Genomic DNA, 24,897 nt, shown 5'->3' with positions numbered 1-24,897 from the left:
TCCTCTAGTTTCTGCTTTGTAATTTTTCTTTTACTTCATGTTTTGTAAGTGCAATCTTCAGAGATATGGAGACCATTCAGTATGTGAAAAGAATGAATTTTGCAGACAAATAGAACTAATTGTGTAGCCTTGGGCAAGTAAATTTCTTTTTAAAATAAAGATAATTCAATGTTGCTAAAAGGATATATGTATATATATTAACAGTGAAATTGTAGGGTCTAATTTTTCCTCCTATATGTATCCACTTCTCAAAAATAACGAACTCCCAGCATCTACATGTGTGAGGTATGCCACCAGATGGCGCCAATGCACTAGTCTCATGATCAGGATCTGTAAAGTGGGTGCTTGGCTTTCACACGTGTCTCAATCTTTCTTAATAAATATGAATACTCCGGCACTTATTTTATGCAATCAAATCTGGGAAGCTATAAACCAATAAATGAATCATAATTTTCTGTGGATGAATATGATTAGTTTTTGAATAGTACTCTTTTCTTAGTCTTTACCAATTAATACGCATTATACGAGTGATAAAAATCAAAATTCAGGGTGCCTGGGTTCAATCCCTGGTCGGGGAACTAGTTCCCACTTGCATGCCGCAACTAAGAGTTCCCATCCTGCAGCTAAGGATCCCACTTGCTGCAACTGAACATGCCGCAACTTAACACGTCACAATGAATATCCCACGTGCTGCAAACGAAGACCTGGCGCAGGCAAAATAAATAAATAAATAAATAAATAAATATTTTTAAAAGTCAAAATGATGTATCTCTATAAAACAGTTAAGTTTCAACATTAGATGTTACAATATATATCTCTTAATATTTGGGAGGGAAAGAAATTAACATATAGGTACAAATTGGTGACTCACTATTTTTTCCTGTTTCTATTATAAATTATTATTCCAAAACTAATCTCATGAACAGACTTGTTAGAGTGTTTATAGCGGCTCTATTAATAATCCCACCAGGGACTTCCCTGGCTGTCCAGTGGTTAAGACTCCACGCTTCCACAGCAGGGGCACGGGTTTGATCCCTGGTTGTGGAACTAAGATCCCACAAGCCGCGTGGCATGGCAAAAAAAAAAAGGAAAAGAAAAAAAAAAAAAGAATCCCACCAAATTAGAAGAAACTAAGATTTCCTTCAACAGGTAAATGAATGCACAAACTCTGGTATATCATACTATAGAATACCATTTTGCAATTAAAAGTAACAAGCTATTAATCCATTGATGAATCTTAAATGTTATTGCTATGTGAAAGAAACCAGTCTGAGAAGACTATATACTGTATGATTCCATTAATATTACATCCTGGTAAAGGCAAAACTACAGAAACAGAAAAAGAGATCAGTGGTTATCGGGAGTTGTGGAGAGGGGTGGTTTGCCTAGATGAAGGGCAAGATACTTTTTAGGGCTATTTAACTATTCTGTATGGTACTGTAGTGGTGCATACATGACACTGTCCATTTGCCAAAAACCAGCACAAAAAAGTGAATCTTAACGTATGTAAATTTTAAAAAATTAACCAGTAGGGTGAGGGTATCCCAGGATGGAAGGCAGACTATGACAAAGGAATTTGACTGTATGACAAAACCTTGCTGAAGGGGATACTGAAGAGACTTAAGTAATTTCTATAGACTAAATGTTTATGTGCCTCCCCACACCCCCAATTCATATATTGAAATCTTAATCCCTAATATGGTGGTATTAGGAGATGGGGCCTTTGGGAAGCGATTAGGCCATGAAGATGGAGCCCTCATGAGTGGGATTAGTGCCCAAGACCGCAGAGAACTCCCTCAGCCCTTCTGCTATGTGAAATTTTAGCAAGAAGATAGTCATCTATGAACCAAAATGCGACTCCTCACCAGACATCAAATATACTTGTGCCTTGATCTTGAAATTCCCAGCCTCCAGAACTGTGAGAAATAAATTTCTGTTGTTTATAAATCATCCAATCTATGGTATTTTTGTTAGAGCAGACCAAACAGACTAAGACAGTAACTTTGGAAATTACTGGAAACTGGAAGACTAAAGACAAAAGGAGCTGTACATAAGGACTGTATTCTAGTTGATAAGTTGTTTCCCACGGGGGTATGAGTTAAATTGAAACTGCTGTATATCTATACTGGGACTGAACAAATAAGTAAATGAATTGTGGTTGGTGGGATCCCAGGTTTCTCATTATTGGAGTGAGAGGTTGCCGATAAGAAGAGGAAAAGGCTAAAATAAACCATGTGGTTTAGAGTTGTATGTGTCAGTATAGATTTGGCTTAAAATAAATGCTGATCGATATATAGAAATAATTACAGATACGAGTGTATACATGAGTTGGCATATATAATTTTCTTAGCTCTGTTCTCTGAGAAGTCCCTGAAGCAATGACATTCCAGCAGCAATAAGTGCAATCAGTACCCAAATCTTGGTTTCTAAATACCATTCTCCAGTAAAAAGAACCAGGATCCTTGAAGAATGGCTACTTTTAGGATTGAGGCAGGGAATATAAGATGCACCTGGAGTATCTTGTAATGTCAAAAAGTAAGAGAGTATGCAAAAACAAAATGAAGTGCTCAAAAAAACCCCAAAATACAAAATGTCAAAGGGACACAGGAGGTGACTGAAAGAACTCCTGATAACCAAATCTAGAACAATTTGAACAACAAAATAATTTAGTATTGAATCTTATCCAAAGTATAAAATAAATATCCATGAGTCCACAATGATATAAATGCATCTGAATAAATAAATAAATGGGGGAGAAAAGACAAATCTTCCATACAGAGTATTCCCAATAGTTTGTTTAGATACTACCCCCTCCAGGAGAAGGAGCATAACTCCCCTACCCACAGTGAGATGACTTGCTTCCAAAAAGAACAGTACAGAAGAGTGGAGCAATTGAAAAATAACTTTATGGTGTAAAGAACTGGCAAATATTGCTTAAGCAAGATGATCAGCCAGGAAGTGATACAGTTACTTTCTTTAAAATGTTCTCATATTAATCTCTTCCTTTCTTTTCCTTATGTTATTCTCTTTCCTGTCTTCATTGCCTTATACCTAGGTTATACATATTATAGTCACTCAGACCACATATTTATCTCCAGTCTCTCTCCCCTTCAATCTGTCATGTCCATTATTGTCAAATTAACCTTCAAATATTACATTTTTTAACGTAATTTTATTTTTTTAATTTTTAAATTAATTAATTTTCATTAGAGTATAGTTGCTTTACAATATTGTGTTAGTTTCTTTAATTTATTTAATTTATTTATTTTTGGTTATGTTGGATCTTCATTGCTGTGCATGGGCTTTCTCTAGTTTCGGCGAGCGGGGGCTACTCTTCACTGTGATGCATGGGCTTCTCATTGCGGTGGCCTCTCTTGTTGTGGAGCACGAGCTCTAGGCACGCAGGCTTCAGTAGTTGTGGCACGCAGGCTCAGTAGTTGTGGCACACATGCTTCATTGCTCCGTGGCATGTGGGATCTTCCCGGACCAGGGCTCGAACCCCTGTCCCCTGCATTGGCAGGCAGATTCTTAACCACTGTGCCACCAGGGAAGCCCCTGTGTTAGTTTCTGCTGTACAGCAAAGTGAATCAGTTATACATATACATATATCCCCTCTTTTTTAGATTTCCTCACCATTTAGGTTACCACAGAGCTCTGAGTAGAGTTCCCTGTGCTATACAGTAGGTTCTTCTTAGTTATCTATTATATACATAGTAGTGTATATATGTCAATCCCAATCTCCCAATTCATCCTACTCCCCCTTCCCCCCTTGGTACCCATAAGTTTGTTCTCTAAATCTGTGACTCTATTTCTGCTTTGCAAATAAGTTTATCTGTACCATTTTTCTAGATTCCACATATAAGCAATATTACACAATATTTGTTTTTCTTTCTTACTTCACTCTATATGACAATCTCTAGGTCCATCCACGTCTCTGCAAATGGCACTATTTCATTCCTTTTTATGGCTGAGTAATATTCCATTGTATATACATACCACATCTTCTTTAATGTAATTTTAAATGTAATTTTCTCTACCGCAAACCTTCATATTATCTCTCATTATGCTCGTATTGGTTTCCTATTGCTGTTGTAACAAATTACCACAAACTTGGCTACTTGAAACAATACACATTTATTCTCTTACAGCTGTGAAGGGCAGAAGTCCAGAATCAGTTTTCCTGGGCCTAAATCAAGGAGTTAGAAGGATTACACTCCCGCAGTGGCTCTGGGAAGAATCAGTCTTCTTCTCTTTTCCAGATTCTAGACCTGCATTCCTAGCATTCCTTGATAACCCCTTCTTCCATCTTCAAAGGCAACACTGTAATATCTCACCTCAGTCAATCACATTGCTTTCTGCTCTAGAGTCAAATCTCCCTATGCCTCCTCTTATAGGGACACTTATGTTTGCATTTAGGACCAACCCAGAAAATCCATATTTCAAGATCCTGAACTTAATCACATCTGCAATGTCTCTTTTGCCACATAAAATAACATTCACCAGTTTTAGAGATTAGGACCTGGATATCTTTGGGAGCCATTATTCAGCCTACCACAATCCTGTGGGGAAAAAAACCCATACAAATTATTTATTCCAATACTCAAAGGATCTAGTACTCATCTGTCTACAACTATGTTTCCACCCACTCTTTTAGTATATTTCTTCCAACTCCTAGTACTTTTTTTTCCTTCTGTTCAAATTATAGCTATTTTAATGGATTATCCATCAAGTTCAAGATTTTAGTTCTTCTTTTACACATGCCTGCTCTGATCACTTCAGACAACAGAGATATGTTCATCTCTTAAGATATGATATTATTATCCTGTATCTAGTACCTTGTATACAGGTGCACATTTCTTTCATGTATGCCTTTTTCCCACAGTAGGTGCTACAATGCCTTACATACAGAAGTTTCTCAATTGCTTGCCTGTAAATATCTTCTACTCATTAACCACTCTATTATTATTCTGCCCCCATAGTAGGTCATCTCACATAATATCATTACATTTCTCCCCACTAGGTCCAAATGCCTATTCAACCACTCTAGGCCTACATGAACATGCCTTCACTTTTATAATTTATGGACAGGTGACTGTCTGACATGAGGAATAAAACTAAAAAATAAAAAAATATGATGGGGGCTTCTCTGGTGGCGCAGTGGTTGAGAGTCCGCCTGCCGATGCAGGGGATGCGGGTTCGTGCCCCGGTCCGGGAAGATCCCACATGCTGCGGAGTGGCTGGGCCCGTGAGCCATGGCCACTGAGCCTGCGCATCCGGAGCCTCTGTTTCGCAGCGGGAGAGGCCACAACGGTGAGAGGCTCGCGTATGGAAAAAAAATATATATATATGATGAACAGATTTTTGAACTGTGATGAAAACAAATTTACATCAGTATAATTTGCCATGCATTTAGTGATGTTCATAGCCATTATCATAGTGCCTGGTAAATAGGCCCAAAAGGAAGCAGCCCCTAAAAATGTTTACAGTGAGTATGATTTTTGTAAAGATAGCTGAGCAATTCCAGAATTTTCTAAAGGAAGGCAAGAGGGAATTTCTAAAGCTGACTAGGGAGCAGCTCAGAGGCACTCCTCTAAAAGGGCTGGATGTGTACCCAGGGTGAGTTCAGCAATTCGTGCTGCTCTTGTCCTTTTCCACCTGGGCAACTCAGGGCTATGTGTTCCATGAGCCTTGGATGAACAGGTTGCTCCACTGGGGCTGAAACCAGGCCAGATTGAATATTGGCCTTTGAGTGAAAGTCTTATGGGTGGCCTGGCTCTAGAAATCTGTCCAACTTGTCACTCTATCTGAACAGTGATTTTGAATACAAGACACACAGAGAAGAACACGTAAAGTTAAGTGGTGCAAAGCCTGGAAGGAAAAGAGGAAGCAGAGCCATGTAGGGTGCAAAAGGGAGATGTAAGTTGACGGCACAATCTGGTCAAGAGAAGAGAGCATGAAAGTTGGATGAGGAAGGGATAGAAGGTGAAAGGTGTCACAAAGGGAGAAGTAAGAGTCATCACTCTTCACGGAGGCATGTTTCAAGAGCCCGTCCTCCCAACTTTGCTCCCCCAATTCCTCCTCTAACAGGCTCTGCCTCCCGTGCCCAGGAGAGCTCTCAGAAGGGGTATTGAAAGTGACAGGACAGAGGTCTCATGGAGAACAGGGGATTCTTGGAACAGCCTGAGCTGGAGAGACAAGGAGCGCACACGCCAGCAGCATAGCCTGCAGCTGTCACATGCCCAGGGCTCTGCCAGCTCACCTGGCCCTGCTCTCTGACATTACACAAGACAAGCCCCAGGGTCTCCTCAAGCCCTCCCACGAGGTCCCGAACTCAAAGTCAGCAGAGCCAGAATGGACGGAGCTGAGTCTCTTACCTAAAGGATGTATAAGAGGAGGGAGGAGTGTCATCAGTGGAGTAAAGAAGCCTAACATGCAGAGGGTCTGAAAGCTAGAATGGGGCTGAGTTCAAATAGTTCTCCAGAAAGACAGCAAACACCCCGATTTGTCTTCCCAGGAAGAATGCATGAGAATGTCCCCTTTCCTGCCCCTATGCTAGCACTATTTTATTTTTTAAAATCTTATTTCTGAAGATTGGGCAGGTTAAAAAAATTATATCACATTGTTTTTTATTTATACTACCTTTAGTAGGAAGGAGAAAAATTCCAAACGTTTAATAACTATTTATTTTTTGCTTTTGTTAATTTTCTGTTTTTCTATAAGCTCCTTGCTTGTTTTTCTATAGGTATGTTCATCTTTATCTTATTACATTGACAGACCTCTTTATGTATTTAAGACATCACCCCTTTATCAGCCATATGGATTGCAAATGTTTTTCTCCAGTTGTGTGCTTAACACAGTGTCCTGATCTGATCATAATAATAAGAAAAACAGTAATAATAATGACAGCTACCATTTAATTCTCAAAACAACCCTGTGAGATGGAGTTTATTCAGAAGTGTTCCACCATTATCTTTCTGTATGGTTTGTGCAAGTTTGCTTTTTCCTATCAAATAAAGAGGAAAGGCTAAAAGCTTGGTCCATGGAATGAGACTGTCCTTGTTTGTTTCTGAGGGACCACTTATGTGTGTGACTTTGTACATTACTCAAAGTCTTTGTCTTTCAGCTTCTTCATCACTGAAGTAGGGATAACAATAATCTAACTCATGGAGGTCTGTGGATAGAAAAAGAATACGCATATTGTAAACCAGTGCCTGGCACATCATAAGACCTCAATTGTTGTTATTAATTATTGTTACTCTCTGTTAATCATCCTTGTGGTCATTATTGCATGTGATCTTGAAACAGTTTAACATTCTTGATAAACATGAAGGTTTAGAGATTTAAAACAGCCATCTTTTCAAAAAAACTTCCAGTTCTCTGGTTGCTGGAGAGAAAAGGATGCATTTCATGTGTGTGACCCTCTTCAAAATTCTCAGCCACTGTTTAGGAAACGAGTCCCTATTACAGTGTCCTTATGTTTTTTCCCAGATGTATACCATGGCGAGGGAGTTTCAGGGTAAAGATACTGCCCTGGCAAATTCTGGGACACTGTTTAGAGGTAGATGTTCTTTGGGCTAAATTGACTTGTTTTGTCCCAGTGTTGTCCTCAAAAGCTCTGAATATATAGGCAGCAACCCTTTTTCCCCTAACCGAAGTGAGAATTAGAAGGTCCTATAACTAGAAAGAAAACTTTTAGTTCACCTAATCTAGTGGTGTTCATACTTTGGGGCACATCAGCAAACCTAACACTCTTGTAACAGACCCACATACTCTAGTCTTATCTCCGATTTACAGAACCTAAATCTTCTGGATTAGGGCCCAGGGATTTGTATTTAACAGCAGCTCCTAAAGTTTTAAAACATGTTAGGGTAAGGCTAAGAGGATGGAACAAAATCTCAGAGTACCGTGGATTTTAAAAAATATGTATTTCTTTCTCTCTCATATATCAGCCTCAAGCTGAGCAGTTCAGGTGGGCAAGGCAACTCTGCTTCACACAGTTGCTCAGGCACGTGGGCTTTTGCTGTCCCAGCTATTCATTCCTAGGACAAATCAGCAGCTGCATCAGCGGTCCCCAAACTGTCGGGCACCAGGGACCGGTTTCATGGAAGACAATTTTTCCACGGACGGTGTTGAGGGTGGGTGGCGAGGGTGATGATTCAGGCGGTAATGCGAGCGGTAGGGAGCGATGGGGAGCGGCGGATGAAGCTTCGCTTGCTCGCCGCTCACCTCCTGCTGTGCGGCTGCATTCAGAACAGGCTGCAGACCGTATGGGTCCATGGCGGGGTGGGGGGGGGCGGTGCTGGGCACCCCTGATCTACATGATTAAAGCTGAGTCCTACTCATGTCCATTTTGGGGATCTAGCTGTTGGGAAGAAGAAAAAAAAAAATCACAGAGGAAACCAGTCCAAAGTCCTCCAAACTGGACCCAGAAGTCGCACACGTCACTTCTGCTCAGACAGCCTGGGAGAGGAAGTCTGGCTGGGCAGCCCTGTGCCTCAGTGAACTGCTTTGCCTTGAGAGCAAGGAGGGTGGTGTTTGGGTGGGTAACCTGAGAGCTTCACCACCGTGATCCTGACGCACACCTAAATCTGGGAACCCAGATCCGATCCAACCTCTGCATTTTGTAGATAAAGAAATTGAATCCCAATGATGTCAGTGACTTGGGGGGAGGGCATGATGAGTCAGTAAAATATATGAGGATTTACTTATGATGTTGCAAAGGCTCTCTTTACTTTAGCGCCATCCTGGCCACTTGAGGCCAGGGATTTGTTTCACCTCAGAATTGTTAGTTAAAGGAAATTTATGTTGGGAAAATAGAGGGAATGCTCACAGATAAGAAGAGTACTTTCTTTATGCTAAATAACCCTTGTCAGTATCACTTTCTCAGATTGCTCACTCCATTGGCAACTTCCTTTCTCGACCTGACTCTCCCTCCCATAGCCCTTATGAGTAGATCTGTTTTCTTATCACCTCACTGCATTCTCTCTAATGTTCCCTTTCAGTTACAGGAATATGCCCCGTGCCTACCTCTCAGTTGTTTTTCTAACAACTACGAGAGACACTTGTTGGGCTATTTCTAGTCCGATGATGCTCCTTGAGTGGTCTGAGATGATAGAATGAAAAAGGGGAAAGGAAGCACATCAAACTCAGCCCCCAAAAAGGAGGGAAGACGAAGACACAAGTTCTGTAGACTGTGAAGGAAGCGGTCTCAAAACAAGAGACAGGGCAGGTGTTGGAAACAGCCTAGGTTAACATGAGAATGGAACGTTAGTGGTTTTGAAAGCCAGCCTGAGACATTTAGGTGTGAAGCTACAAGGAAAAAGGAGCCCTCGGTGGCTTGGAAGCAGAAAAGGAACATTATGAAAACTTAATGTTGTAGAATCTGAAATCCCCTGCCTCTTGTCACCATGAGGGATCTTAGGATGCGTATTATGTCAGAGTGGTGACAGGCTTTGGGGGTGAGGAGTGTTAGCATTCAGGAGCCCTGACCGTCCATGGCACCTCCACATTTGACATCTTTCAGACTTCATAGTATGATGATTAGGTAGATTCTGGGAGATCAGAGCACCAAAGGCCTCGAACACAAGGCTGCTGATTCCTTCAGAGAAGTGAAAAGGTTTGGTCTTAATTAAAACTCTTTAGAGGATGCTCCTGACCTGGAAAGAGGTATCTGTTCTGCTGGGTCATTATCCTTATCTCCTGGTAAAGGAAGAAATCTGTACTAAATTCTGAACTAGGCTGGTTTTACTTTTTTTTTTTGGCTGTACTGAGTCTCTGTTGCTGCACGTGGGCTTTTCTCTAGTTGCAGTGAGTGGGGGCTACTCTTCGTTGCAGTGCACGGGCTTCTCATTGCACTGGCTTCTCTTGTTGCGGGCTCTAGGCATGTGGGCTTCAGTAGTTGTGGCACACGGGCTCAGTAGTTGGGGCTCGCGGGCTCTAGAGTGCAGGCTCAGTAGTTGTGGTGCACAGGCTTTGTTGCCCCATGGCATGTGGGATCTTCCCGGACCAGGGATCGAACCTGTGTCCCCTGAATTGGCAGGTGGATTCTTAACCACTGGACCACCAGGGAAGTCCTGGATTTAGTTTTTCTTTCATATTACCAAAACCTCTCCCAGAGCTTGGATAGTTATTGTCTCTAGGGTTAATGTTCCCACCACCCAGATATGAACTCTACAATAGGAAAGAATTTTCTCAAATTTGAACTAAGTTTGAACCAAAAGGAGACTCACTGGACTGCTCCAGTATGGATAGAGCCCATCCCATGTTTGGTGAGTGGATGGTAGCACCAGCCTCATGGAACTAGCCCTGGAATAGAACCCAGTGATATGTCTCCCTTCCAGGGCCCCGAATTCTCCTCCTACAGAGAAGAGGACTTTGAGCCCCAGACATTTCCCTCTATCACTTTCTTCTCTGACTGCCACGTGCAAAATGATTGCTAATAACATAACTATTTGGCCAAGCCTGTAGTGATTATTTATTTAAGCAGCCACCACACTGACAAGGAAAACACAGCTAAAAGATATGAAAATATCTGCTCTAATGCTGCATATTGGTTGGTTGTCAGAGTTGTGCAGTTTCAGTATAATGAGAATTCTGTACCAGATGTGAAAAACGTTAGGAAAATTCATACAGAGAGTGATGTTGTACATTCTACTTACATGCATTTATTTAAAATTAGGACATTAAAGAAAGAGTGCTCTCAGGATGGAGGGAGAATGTGTTATGAGGAATCAGGAACATATAGGCACACATTAATGAGCAAGAGAACTGTCCATATTTTATGTAGAGTGTTAAACCATAAAGACTTGCAAATAAACAATTGGTAGTGAAAAAAAATTCACTACAACATCGGACAACAAGATTGAAGACTAATCCTGCCCAGCACTTGGCATAGACTTGCTATTTCCCATCTTTCTACCTCTTCTATCCCTCCGTGGCTTGCCATTCCTCTCCTACAGCCCCAGGAAATCAAGACCGTGTTTGAGTAAAAATTGCAATAAGAGCTTTTTTTTTTTTTTTTTTCTCTCTGTAGCAACTTGTGAAATAGATAGGGACGAGGATAGAGGAATGGAGATTGCATAGGGCTGGAGTTGTTGACTGAGGGCAGCAGCTAAACCAAAGGATCTTTTTCTTCTGGCATCTTCTGGAGGACAGGCAGATCCCATGGCTGCATAGGTGGGTGCTCACATTTGTGTGCATGCATCAATGTACATACTTCTTTGAAGAGAAGCAATGATAGTAATATCCCCTATGTCATTCACTATTTCTCTGAATAATCTCAGTGGCAGTACAATTACCTTTCAATTATCTGTATTGGTTTGGGGCCTTCTCTCCTTAATTCTGTCAAGTTGGGTAAACTCTGCTTCTTGGCTTTATAGCTGAGCTAGGTTGGAATTCAGTTTGGTTCAGAGAAAGCTTGTGTGTGCATGTGTGTGTGTGTAGGAGAGAGAAAGGGAGAAAGTATCTGCACTCCAGGATCTTTTATACATTTTAATTGAATTATTCACAATTTTGAATTTTTCATTTTCTCCAGTTAGTATAAATAATCAAGAGTTTCCTATAGTGCTGAAAGGGTAGATGTAGATAATAGAAAGCAGTAACCAATAATGAGAATAAGTATGTCCTTCTTTAGATAGACTCTAGTCTCAAAGTCCTGTGGGATTTACAAGGTAGAGCCACTAACTAACCAGCTCATCAGAATTTTTTCTTTAATGAGGTAACACTGTGGTATTGGCAACTGGGGAATTGTTTGCCCATAGTGAACTGGCATGTAGTGGTCCCCAGTTCTGGGCTCTCAGAGCAGCTTATGCCAGGATTCTGTCCACACTTGCATCTGGGGGCCTTGGGGACCCCGTCGACAACTTCCATGGAGGCATGGATGAAGTTATTGCTCAACGTGAATGGCTCATTAGCTTCTGAAATTTTTCTCCACAGTGTCATGTCATTGCAGTATTTTTTTTATTACCTGGACTGCTTTTGGAGGGGAAGCTGTAATGTAATCTTCTGAATGTCAGTTATGAGGAAGACATAATATCTTTGGACATGCTGAGGCTGGTATTTTTATATAACAGAGTCAAATGTATTAATACCTCAATGGTCTGTTTTTCCTGGTCACTTTTTGCCATGTAATATTGCATCGCTTCCTCTAAAAATTCTTCTTTAATTATCTCCATTATGCTTTCCAAAACTCCTGCAAAAACCAAACCCAAGCCAAGTAGCAGCAGAGGGAAGGTGTCCATCTCAGATATAGGGTAAACTCTTCTGCAGTCAAAAAAAATTTTTTTTAAATATTAATTTATTTATTTATTTGGCTGTACCGGGTCTTAGTTGTGGCATGGGGGATCTTAGTTGTAGCACACGGATCTTTTAGTTACAGCATGCGGATCTTTTAGTTGTGGCATGCGGACTCTTAGTTGCAGCATGCATGAGGTATCTAGTTCCCTAACCAGGGATCAAACCCAGGCCCCCTGCATTGGGAACACAGAGTCTTAGTCACTGGAAGGGAAGTCCCCTTCTGCAGTCACAATTAAAAGATAAAAATGAGGAAAATATTAAAGGGATAGCTCTCTTTTCCTTATGACATTCCCAGTGTTGACCCCTACATGTAAGTTAAGACTCCCACATCTGTTAATGAAAGTATGACATATGGAGAAGACAATCAGCAGTGGAGTCTGAAGACCCAAACTTCAAATCCTTGTTTATCCACTAATAAACAATTTATTCCACCTCATTTAACTAACTTCAGGTTCCCCTTGTGAAGAAAAAAAGAAAAGAAAATGTTAGAATTATACAAGATAATATGTTTAAAGTGCCCAGAACCAAGTAGTCATTTCTCTTCCTTTTCCCCTTGTCTATAATCTCACTGGTAGGGTCTGTAATCTCCACCGTGGGTCACAATAATCTCACCCAACACATTCCTCACTATTCCTGTGTCTCCTCCAGCCTCACACAGTACCTGGCACATGGCAGCCACTTGAAAAAAACCACAATGTTATTTTCCCTATCTCTCATTTCTTTTCCCACCAATTCTCAGTCATGGAATTTCTTTCATTACCAGTTTCCTTTGGCAAGTTGATCCTGAGGAGAAAGATTCCAGCTTGTTGCAAGGCAAGAAGTGACACTGTATTTGTTTCCTGGGAGTTTCTCTTATTGGGTCCAACAAACCCAATAAGGAGGGGAAGAAGGGGGAGGCAGAATTGTATGAGATAGGAGGAGGAGATTGGAATCGGTGTTTGGAGAGCTGAATGCAGTATCCATTTGGCTGTCAGAATCCCAGTAGAGCGGCACCATTGCTTCCTCTCCTGTGAAATCTTCCCTGTCTATTTATACTTTAACCCAGAGTGATTTTTTCGTTGTTGGTTTTTTGAAACCCCACAGTATAGATAATATTGTACTTGAATTGATATGTTCTTTTTTGATTTTTGAAGTTAGTTGATACATGTTAGTCTTTTCTCCCTCTTATTAAGGTTGCAAATTCCTTGAGCCTGGAACATAGTCTCTGCTTCTTTTCATTGTGTAGAAACACTGACCTGTATATACACTAGTTTCTCAACAATATTTGTCAACAATATAACATGGCTTTACTAGTATAGAAAGTCCTTTACTTGAGGTCAGTGCTGGAAAATTCATAATGAGAATCCCAGAAAGAATGGCTATTTAGGGTAATAATACTTACTCTTGCTCTAGAAAGATCTCCTTATTTTTCTCTTTATTCTCTCCTACCTCTAAGAGCCTCCTTCCCTTATGCTGGTATCTCCTGTATTATCACACATACCTCCTAGTCACCACTCCTTACCCCTCCAATTGCTTCAATACACTACTTTTCTAAAAATACCACTTGCAATGACATTATTTTAGGAAACTTGAGATATTCCTTATTGTCTAAATGAGGTAATCTAATCTCCTGAGGCCACTTAGTCAAAACTCTACATGATCTAATATCAACCTGTCTCTCAAGTTTGATCTCCCATTATTTTGGTACACAAACCTGCTCCAGTCAAATCAGTGTGACCCACTCTTCTGTGAATACACACTATTCTGTCTCTCCACTGTGGCTCCTTTCTTGAATGCCTACTCTTTTCTGCCTCTTGAAGGCCTTCAAAGCCCAATTCAGATCCCATTCTTTCTTTGACTCTCTTTCTCCCTGCTTACGTCTACCAAATCCATTTCTCACTTATCTGAAGTTTCTATCACTCACTTCTTATACCACTTATTTGACATTAGTACATATGGACTTTTTTTTTTTTATTGTACTTGATTTTAAAATGTCCTGCATGTGAAATTAGAGCAAAGACCTGGTACCAAAAATATATGAGCCTTATTAATTGGGTTGATTGATTATTGATAGATTATTAAAAATTCAGTGGATGGGGCTTCCCTGGTGGCGCAGTGGTTGAGAGTCTGCCTGCCGATGCAGGAGACACGGGTTCGTGCCCCGGTCCGGGAAGATCCCACATGCTGCGGAGCGGCTGGGCCCGTGAGCCATGGCCACTGAGCCTGCACGTCCGGAGCCTGTGCTCCGCAATGGGAGAGGCCACAACAGTGAGATGCCCGCGTACCACAAAAGAAAAAAAAATTAAAAAAAAAATTCAGTGGATGTGTTCATGTGTGTGCCTTGAGCATGGACTTGGTGCAGGTTGAAGGGCAGAGGGAAGAAGGATTTTGATTGCTTCCTAAACATCCTCTACCACCACATCAATAGTGAGGTGATAATAGGAAAACAGAGAGACAACAAAGGAGAAAAATAAACAAGAATAAGAGCAGTACAGAAATTCCCAGTTTTTCTAAAACATTTTAAGTGGGCAGAATTCACAGCCACCTGGGTCTGATTGGGCTTGCTGGTGCTCATTTAAAATATATAACCCCACCCCTTGCAAACTACAAATGTCTAAAATGTCACAATTTATTTGAATTGTGATTTGATCCTTATTGAATGAAAATACTCTGAGGATAGATTCCATCTGATATCCTTAGTTACTTACACTTTAATAGGAATGCATTTATCTGCAAGATTTTTTTTTTTTAATTAGAAAGGGAGGTTAGGGGAAGAAGAGAAGAAAAAGCACTGAGAAGGAAAGAAAGGACAATTAAGCCTAGGGAGAGGGATAGGAAACAGAATCAGAATTCAGAACATAGAAACACCGCCTAAAGAACACATTTCAGCTACTTTTGCCCAAGAACTGATGCTGCTACCAGGACCCAATGTGTCATATGATAGGGACCAGCTGTTTCCTGCTCAGCATCTATTCAGATGCTGGGAGCTCTGCTTCCTTGGTGACATACACACTTTCATGAAGACAACAATGACAATGGGATTTCCACAGAGAAATGAGTAATAGAACTCAGCTGCAAAAGGGCCACCCAGAGAGGTAAGCCTCTACTTACAATGTTGCAAAGTGTCCTTTACACATGATTGCCACCCTTTTCCCTCCATAAATCTAATCAATCTGTTAGAACTTGATGTTTACCAATGACAGAGTTAACAACTAGCATAGGTTGATCTGACCTTAAATTAAGTACAAATAAATAATGCAAAAGTTGAAGTCTCTCAACTGAAAATATAAGAACAGAAAGGGCCCTCTAAATCTTGTGCATTGCCCGTGTCTGCTCCAGCTCACTGTATGAGTTTCTGGCTATCACTTACAGGATTAAAATGTCATAGCTCAGAATTCGTGGTCTTATAATCTGGCCCTTACTTGCCAATTACTCCTCCCCCCTTTTTTTTACCACCCCCCAGTACTAATCTCCCAATCCCTGGCAACTCCAACGAGGCCAGTTTCTAGACTCCCTAAGAAATAGAATTGTGGAGTAATAGACGAGGAAAGAATCTCAAAGATTATCTAGTTCAAGCTCCTCACTATACAGATGAGGAAACTGATAGGAACAGAACTTAATCAAATCCCCAGACTTAGGAACCTCTCTTTCACTTCCTTCTCTTCCTTTGCCCTCTCACTCTAAAGATCCTCTGCCCATAGCTGAATGAGGAGGAACTAAAAAAACAGTCCAGGGCTTCCCTGGTGACGCAGTGGTTGAGAGAAGTCTCCAGCTAGAGGAAAATGAGCAGTGGCCTGGGAGTCATGAAAGCGAGGTTCCTATCTTCATACTGGCTTTGCCACTAACTAGCTCTGTGACCCTGACCTTAACTCCACGGGCCTCACTGACCTCCTTTGAAGTGGCTCTGGGAGCTGGCAGAGTTGGTGGAATGCACGAGATAAAAACAGAGAACAATTTTAGAGTGGATAACACACATTCGGTCGTAACCTTCCCTGATTCAGGGCTCTGTGCTTGCTTATTAGAAAGCTGAAATGGGGGTCCCATGGCTTTTTGTGCAAACCCTACTATATCACAGTAATCTTTGTAAAACACAAATCTAGTTCTGTGCCTGTGCTCTCCACCCACACACCCACCTAAACGGTGTCAATGGCTTTTCATAAGTCTTTTTTTTTTCATAAGTCTTAAAATAATGACCACAGTCCTTACCGCTGCCTATCAGGCCTTGCAAGGGAGCCTCACCCACACCACCCTTCCTCTCTCTCTCTATCTCCTTACACTCCCCTTTTCAGTTTCCTGAACTCATCAGGCTTCCTCCCAACTCAAGGTTTTAACACCTAGTTTCCTCATTGTGTTCCTTATTCCATTCACCCCTCCCCATTCTACCTGCTTAAATCCTGTGTGTGCCTCCTTTCCTTAGACAAGCCTTCCCAGAAACCCCAGGGGTTTGTGCTTTGCTTGTGTCACACTCTGTACTTTTCCTTTGTGGCCCTTATCACTAGCATAATAAATTAACTGTATTTCTTGGTTTTTGAAAAATTATTTGATTGTTTCATGAGGGCAGAAACCACGTCTGGTTCCCTGAAGTAATCTCTGCTCCAAGCATAGTGCCTGGAATACAACAAATGTTCAACAAATGTTTGCTCAAAAAAATACTCTTTAGGGCTTCCCTGGTGGCGCAGTGGTTGAGAGTCCGCCTGCCGATGCAGAGGACACAGGTTCATGTCCCGGTCCAGGAAGATCCCACATGCCGCGGAGCGGCTGGGCCTGTGAGCCATGGCCGCTGAGCCTGCGCGTCTGGAGCCTGTGCTCCGCAACGGGAAAGGCCACAACAGTGAGAGGCCCGCGTACTGCAAAAAAAAAAATAAATAAAAATACTGATTGAATGGAAGAATCCATGAGTAAATGTCCTAAAAGAATTAGATTTTGTTCTTTAACAATAGTATCAAAAAGCTATCCTTTGCAAAACTTAACAATCCTTTTTGATACTTTTGGTGGGACCCTGTAGCACCATATGGACATAAGATCAGAAAGATCAATAAAAGGAAAGAAAAATGTTGATTCACTTTACTTGAAGACTTTAAATCTGTGATTGTCACTCTTAACTCTCACCTTCAGCTGTTAAAGAGCAACTCAATAGTTTTGCTGGTGGATGCTAGCTGTTTTCTGCTTTCCCTCTATAGCCATGGGATGCCATCTACTTTAATAAGTAGTTCAGCTTAATCCCATGAACACCATCTCCCTGGACAATAACACAGCTCTCTCCCCGATAAGTTCCACCTGCCTATAATGCACATGGAAGGATCAGCAAAAAGTAATGGGGTCCCTAGGAATTAATTTTTAATCTGCAAGACCTTAAAGGGAAGACCCGTGGTAATATTTAGTTTGTCCACAAGGGGGCAGATTTCAACTTGCGGTCATAGCTCCTGAGAGCAGCAGAGACACTGCCTATTCATACATACTTTGTGACCCCCTGTTTCATATACTCCTGCCGGCATTCTCCCAACATTCTCCCCACATGTGAGCAATGCCTCCTTAAGACTCATACTCAGAGTGATCCCTCATCACAAAACCTGGTCAAGTGAAGTTGATGAAGTCCTGCTGGGTTATACACCTCCCTCCCTAACCTTCTTTTTCCTCTCCTCTGCAGTCTCCCTTGTATGGACTTTTGTTCCTCATCTTGTTACGTCACTTGTTTTACATACTCTTACAGAATGGCTAAATGCAACCCTACAGAGTGACCTCAAAACACTATCTGGTTCAGAATTTGCCCAAAGCCATGGAAGCCTGAAGCAGCCCTGTACTTCAGCATCTCTGCCTGGAGAAAGTTTGCAACAGAAGTCAATGGTGCTGATGCGCAATTTACAGCTGCGAGAACCTACTTTGTGCCTTTCTTTATGTCCAGTTGGGAGAACTTTTCAACCCTTCTGTAAAGCATTTACAGGTCCATACTGTGGCTGAGAAGGAGAGCTGCTAGAGAATAAATTTCAGGCATGGCCCTCCCTCAGCCTTTCCCAGAGGGTGGCACACACAGTGGATAACCCACACTGCAAGAGCCCTCTATTCAAGTCCCCAGTACCTCCATGCTCCTTATTCCCCTCAGTGTCCAGGATCCGGGATTCCTTTTTGATTTAAAACAGTTCACACAGAGAATTCCCTGGCTTCCAGTGGTTAGGACTCTGCTCTGTGGCAATAAATAAATAAATAAGTAAAAAAACCCAATTCACACAATTCATTAAACAAATATTGATTGAGTATTTATTAGGTACTAAGAACTCTTCCAGCCTCTGAACAGGAGGCTTTGGCAGTAAAAACAGCAACAACAACAACGATGCCCTGTTCTTGCAGAGCTCCCATTCTAGTGGTTGGGGAGGGAGAATTCAACAACAGCAGGAGCAGCAGCAAAAGTCAGGTGGTGGTACGTGCAAAGAAGAAAATTAAAGTAGAGAAGGGGGAGTAGAGAGCAAAGGGGTGCTATTTCATGCACAGTGGTCAGAGCCATGCAGATATGAAGTGGATAAGATTCAAAGCAGAGAGAAGAGCATGTGCAAAGTTACTGAGGTGGGAATTTCCGAGGAGTACTAGAGGCTAATGTAGTGGGAAGACAGCTGACAAAGGGAGAGACGGTAGGAGATGAGGTCAAAAAAGTGAGGGGAGTCCAAGAAATGACGAAGTCATGTAGAGATTTTTAAAGCCATGGCAAGGAGTTTTAATATTATATGAAATGAAATGGAGATGCATCAAAGGATTTTAAGCAGAGCAATGATCAGCTCTGTCCTAGGCGTTAATAGGATCATTCTCTATGTTAGCAGAAGTTCATGTGCCCAATGCACAGTGAGGCCAGACAAACTGAAATGTCAGAGTTTGGAGCAAGAGTAAGGTTTATTGCAGGGCCACGCAAGGAGCTGGCTGGCTCTTGCTCTGAAAAATCCGAGTTCCCTGAAGGGTTTCAGCAAAAGATTTTTTTTTTTTGTGGTATTTGGGCCTCTTACTGTTGTGGCCTCTCCCGTTGCGGAGCACAGGCTCTGGGCGCGCAGGCTCAGCGGCCACGGTTCACGAGCCCAGCCACTCCGCGACAGCTGGGGTCTTCCCTCGGTGGAACCCGTGTCCTTTGCATTGGCAAGCGGACTCTCAACCACTGCGCCAGCAGGGAAGCCCACGGCAACAGATTTTTGAAAGCCATGTGAGGGAGGGTGGTCGCAGGGTATGTGATCAGCTCATGCACAGTTCTCTGATTGGCTGATGGTGACGAAACAGAGCTGTGTCACAGGGGTTAACATTATCAGTCCTTAGGCTCCAGGAGGCCTGGGGCTGTGTGCTCATGCTCATCAAGTAGTTAACATCTTCCATTTGGTGGGGGGTTTTCACATCTATAAAACAACTCTGGAAACAACTCTGGAAATGTGCATCAAATACTGCTGTTATCTAGGTACTTCAGAGAGAGCTAAAGCAGAGGATATGGGGGAAGGCCTGTCCCGGGAAGGTCCCATAGGGTCCTACTTGGTTACATCTATGCTATGTTGAGAATAGACACCAGGGCCAACCAGGGAGGCTTGCTAAGGGGCTACTGCAATAGTACAGGGGAGAGGTCGTGGTGCCTTGGATTACAAAGGTGGTGGAGGAGGTGGTGAGAAGTGTTTGGGCTCTGGAAATATTCTAAAGGTACAGCCAACATCATTTGTTACAGGACTGACCGTAGGTTATAAGAGGAAGCACTAAAAGATGATTCCAAGATTACTTGTTTCACAGTTCTTCCGCATGTCTGAAGAGGTACTAGAAGTTAAATACTCAGGAGAATAATTAAGAGTGAGGTGAAACGTACCTGTGGTTTCTAGGTCTTGTTCATCAGGTGAGTCAGGGCACATCAGACTGAAATAAGAGGATGTGAACACTGCATACCCAGCAGGTAGGGAGAGAGTAGGGGTGAAGGGCATAACCATGTGGGGACCCCATCCTCAAAGACTCCAATGTAATTGTTTCAGTGTTGGACACCGCAGTGAATAGTTAAATCGTTTTACAGGTTAAGCCTAATCTGCAGGCAGGCTTGAGCATCCCTGTTGAGAAGTTCACTCCCAGGGTGCTGCGCTACCGGCGACTCCCACACCCCGACGCACACACCCAAGGGCCCTGGAATGTTAGGCTTGACTGAGGGAGGGAGTCCAGGCTTTCTTTGACGAGACACGTCGTCGCACTTGCTGACCTGCGGAGGTCCCAGCACCCAGTGGGCCCCCAGGCTTACAGTGGAGGAAAATTGAGGGTTATGCGAAGCTGTTAATATAAAATACACCTCCATAAGTCCTGAAGGAACAATTCCTGGCTAATAACAAAAAAACTACAAAAGAGAAATGATGGTTGATTTTAGAAATAATGATTTCATAGAAGAAATACTGTATGAAATATACCTAATAACATCTGTCATTTATCCTCGTGAATTAATAATACAAGGAGCATTGGTCTAAAGATACATATAAATCTACAATAGTGGAGTATAAACTGGTGTTCATATTGTAAAAGTAGCTACATAGGGTGCTTGCTTAATGTGATGGTGTTTAACATCACATCAATACATCAGAGGCTTTGTGGGAGGTAAGGTAAAGACCAAGACCGCTGGCTAGGAAAAGTAGGGCTCGTCCGGGATTTGAACCCGGGACCTCTCGCACCCTAAGCGAGAATCATACCCCTAGACCAACGAGCCACACAAATCACTCCTTGATCTCTAAACTTTAGTACAGAAACTTTTCGCCACGTCCATGGTTGTGAACTCTTCTTTTACCAACTGTGTGCATGGATGACACCTAGTGGAGGAACAAATCACTGCACGCTCTCGTCTAAATTCCCGAATGCAGTGCCACACATCTTTTTTAGGAAAAAAGATTCAGGATCAACAATAATTGCGCTGCATATTTTCGCTTCCGAGTGGGCCAAAGATGCTGCGGGAGTGATGGCAGGCAATCTCATCAGGGACAGTCACAGGCTGAGGGGTAATCCCGTGGCACTGGGGAGGGGAGAAGACCCGCGTTCCCAACAGGGCGTCTCCCTGACGGGTACCGACCCCTCTGCCCGCTGTCGGGCGGAGAGCTGGGCCCAGGTCCGGAGGCTTCTTCTGGCTTCGGCACATTACTGACCTGTTCCTGGGCTCGGCCAGGCTGGGACGTCTCTGGCCCTGCCTTACATGCTATGGAACTCACCGCCCGGTGAGCTTCCGCGTTTCCTCCGGGAAGATCCAGGCGCCTTCTCTCCGCAGGACCCCAGACTCAGCATCTCAAGTAGCGAAAGCTCTCGCCGTGTGGCGCCCTCCGTGGAGAGCACGCCCGAGGCCCGAGAGAACCCCGACTCTCCCGGGTGACCAGCCTATACCGGGCTCAGGTAGGCGCTCCGTACCCGTTAGAGCTAACAAAGGTTGTCGGGTCTCTCGAGACTCCCTGCGCTTGTGTAATACGACTCTTTCCATCAATCTCAAACACTGTGGCTTCAAAGAAGAAAGGAAGCAAAACAAATCGGGAAGAAAGGGGGAAAAAAGAGATACGAAGAGCCTCCTAAAAAGATAAATATATGAACCATGTGGCGTGAAGGGGAGGGGAGTGGAGGGTACAGGATATGCTTCACGAGCTTATGTCACGGGGTAGCGTGGCCGAGCGGTCTAAGGCGCTGGATTAAGGCTCCAGTCTCTTCGGGGGCGTGGGTTCGAATCCCACCGCTGCCAGGTGGTTTTTATAACACTCTCGAGTGTCACAGCCATGAATGCGCTGGTCCTGCCACTTTAAAGACGGAGTTTCTTTACTTTCCTCTCTTGTCCAACCGCTTGTCTAAACTTGATAGAGAATCTGGTTTTGCACTGTTTTGCGACTTCTCATGTTTCTGAGTCTTTCATAAGTCAAAGTTCTTTAATGATAGATAATAACACCATCTTGCGACCTCTCATGTTTCTGAGTCATAAGTCAAAGTTCTTTAATGATAGACAACAACACCATCGTAAGATCATAATAATGCCTTTGAATCCATGGTTTCCCATAGGCAAGGTGCTAGGACTTTCATATAAACCTGTAAGCTTTGTTTTGCCTTTCTTCACTCAGCCAAAGGGCATATTATGAGCACTTTTATTGTTATTGGCACTGCTCTACTGTTGGGGGGTACAGAAAAAATGAATAAAACACGATGCCTGCCCGCAAGGGAAGTTCACAAAGCACATTGGAAAAGTAAGCCGTACTATTTGAAAACGGTCTCGGAACATTGTAAGACATCATCAAGCAGAAAACAAAGGCAGAGTAAAGGAAGGCAGTGCAGTGATGTGGTGTGGGTGTGGAAACCGGGCTCCGCTGCTGCTGTTAGACCACCAGAGTCCTATTCTCACACTACTAGCTGTGTGGCCTTAGGCAAATTGCTTATCTTCTGCGTGCCTCGGTTTCTTGATGTGTAATATGGAGATTCCTCATGGAAATATTATACAACTTCATTCGCACATGTAAGGTGCTTAGAACAGAGTTTGGCAATCAAAAAATGTGAAGTGTTTTCATTGCTTAAACACATCTTTTGCCACATTTCAGACCACAGGGCTGTCTCTTTCTTTTCTCCCATCTGGGTTGAAATTCCACTAAAGATTAGTTAATAAAAGATCAAATTGTCCACAGAAAGCTACAGTAAAAATGTAGAAATGTGAAAGTCTTGTAATGATCAATATAGATATTTGTCATCCTGCTACCCACAGATAAGCAGTTTAATAGTTTCTTATTGAGGAGAAGCCTGAATTGGGTACTTGGGCCAAAGTGGAGAGGCGAAGACTGATTTAGGCTCTCCATTTGTATTGTAAACCAAAACCATGACTCCTGTCCTTTGGGAAGATTCCAATCTGAGTCTACAAAAGCCAAAAATAAATGCTGTTTAATTGTGGCTTCTGGAAGCCCGCAGGTGCATCCAGGAATATGGTAATATTCATTCATTCATTATTAATCACCTACTATACGTTGTACACAGGGCTAAGTGCTGAGGGTACTGCAGCGAGCATAACAAAATCTTTTCTCCTGTGGAGCTTACATCCTAAGAGGGGAGGAAAGAGAAGAAAAAAGGAAATAATTAAATGTATATAAATGTGTCAAGTAGTGATAAATGCTGTGAAGAAAAATAGATTTGTATAGGGGCTAGTGACACTTGGGGGCTATTTTGGAAAGAGCGGTCAAGGAAGATGTCTCTAAAGAGGTGGTGTTTGAGCACAGAAGGAATAAGAAAGGAAGGTATACAAATATCTGAGGGAATAATATTCCAGAAAGAGTTAACAGCAAGTGAAAGGTCCATAATAGGAAACAAGGTCCATGTATCTGAGGAAGAGTAAGAAGGCCAGTGTAGCCAGAAGAATGAGTGAGAAGGAGGAGGAGGGGATAGGAGTTGGGATCAGAGGGATAGTCAGGGCCAGAACATGCAAGGGCAAGATCGTGGATTATATTCTATGTGTGAGAAGTTACTGGATGTTTTTGAACTGAAGAGATTTTTTTTTGGCTTGTATTTTAATAGGATAATTCTGGCTGCTCTCTAGAGTAGGGAGTAGAGAGGAAGTAGGAAGATGAGTTAGAAGGCTATTGTGGGAGTACAGTCAAAAGATGAAGGAGAGTTTGGACTATGGTACTAGCAGTGAATGCGTTGGGAAATGGATGAAGGTAGACCCAATAGGATTTGTTGGTAGATTGGATGTAATGTATAGGGGAACTGGATGAATGATGGACCTATTTTCTGAGACATGGATGGCAGTGGAAGGGCAGTTGGAAGAGGAGTGGCAGGAGATCAGGAGTAGTGTTTGAGACGTTATATTTCAGATACCTATAACTCATTTACATGGGGCAAGCAGGTGACTATATGTACAAACCTAGGTCAAGGCTTATGATACAAATTTAAGGATCATCAGTATAGAGATGGTATTTAAAGCCAAATGATTGGATGAGTATATGTAGACTGAGCCAAAAAAGGAGGACAAGAAGACATCTGTAAATTGACAGTTCAGGAAAGCAGGGACCAGCAAAAGAGACTAAAATGTAGCCTCCTGAAATGAGGAGTATAGTATCCCTATGCTGCTGGGAAGTCAAGTATGATGAAGAGTGAGAACTAACCTTTAGATTTGGAAACAAAGTCATAAGTGACCTTGACAAGAGTAGTCACCGTGGAGTGGTGGAGACAAAAGTCTGATTATGATCTTGAAGGACTTGGAGATGCTATGTTTGTATGCTGATGGGAATGATCTTGCACACTGGGAGAAATAGCTGTTGTGTGTTAGGGGTTGTAGAAGGGAATGTTGATTGCAGAAATCAAGCCCTTGAGTAAGAGAGAGCAAAGGGGATTCATCTGATGAGAAAGTGAAGGAGTTGCCTTAAATAGGAATAAGAAAGATGAGCCTCGAAACAGGAGGGAAGACAGAGAATATGAGTGTGGATGTCGGTGAACTGGCTGCAGGAAGGGGATATAGGTCACTTCTAAAGGAGTTATTCTTTTCTGTAATAGTTATTCACTTAATAAAGAAAGTTGATAAGGGTCCACAAAACATTTTTTTAAAATTTAGCCTTTAAAATATGCCTTTGGGGATTTACATTCCCTCCTTTCTCTGCTGCTCTGCTAGAGTTAACAGAATTCGTTTCCTACTCCACA

General features: G+C 42.4%; 1 protein-coding gene and 2 non-coding genes across 3 annotated transcripts; 1 reads left to right on the top strand and 2 right to left on the bottom strand.

Moving 5' to 3' along the window:
* Nucleotides 1-11,694: 11,694 nt before the first annotated feature.
* RNASE11 (ribonuclease A family member 11 (inactive)) lies at nt 11,695-12,239 on the bottom strand. Its single transcript, XM_060096073.1, is given in 2 exon segments — nt 11,695-11,960; nt 11,963-12,239. Coding segments are annotated over 2 exon segments (543 nt in total).
* An 8,654-nt stretch (nt 12,240-20,893) lies between these two features.
* TRNAP-AGG (transfer RNA proline (anticodon AGG)) lies at nt 20,894-20,965 on the bottom strand. The gene has a single exon. It is a non-coding gene; the product is annotated as a tRNA-Pro (tRNA).
* Nucleotides 20,966-21,891: 926 nt separating this feature from the next.
* On the top strand, nt 21,892-21,973 carry TRNAL-AAG (transfer RNA leucine (anticodon AAG)). Its single transcript has one exon. It is a non-coding gene; the product is annotated as a tRNA-Leu (tRNA).
* Nucleotides 21,974-24,897: the final 2,924 nt, after the last annotated feature.

Source organism: Mesoplodon densirostris, chromosome 4 (genome assembly GCF_025265405.1).
Source record: "Mesoplodon densirostris isolate mMesDen1 chromosome 4, mMesDen1 primary haplotype, whole genome shotgun sequence".
Taxonomy (NCBI): domain Eukaryota; kingdom Metazoa; phylum Chordata; class Mammalia; order Artiodactyla; family Ziphiidae; genus Mesoplodon; species Mesoplodon densirostris.
This window is presented reverse-complemented; position numbering and strand designations above follow the sequence as displayed.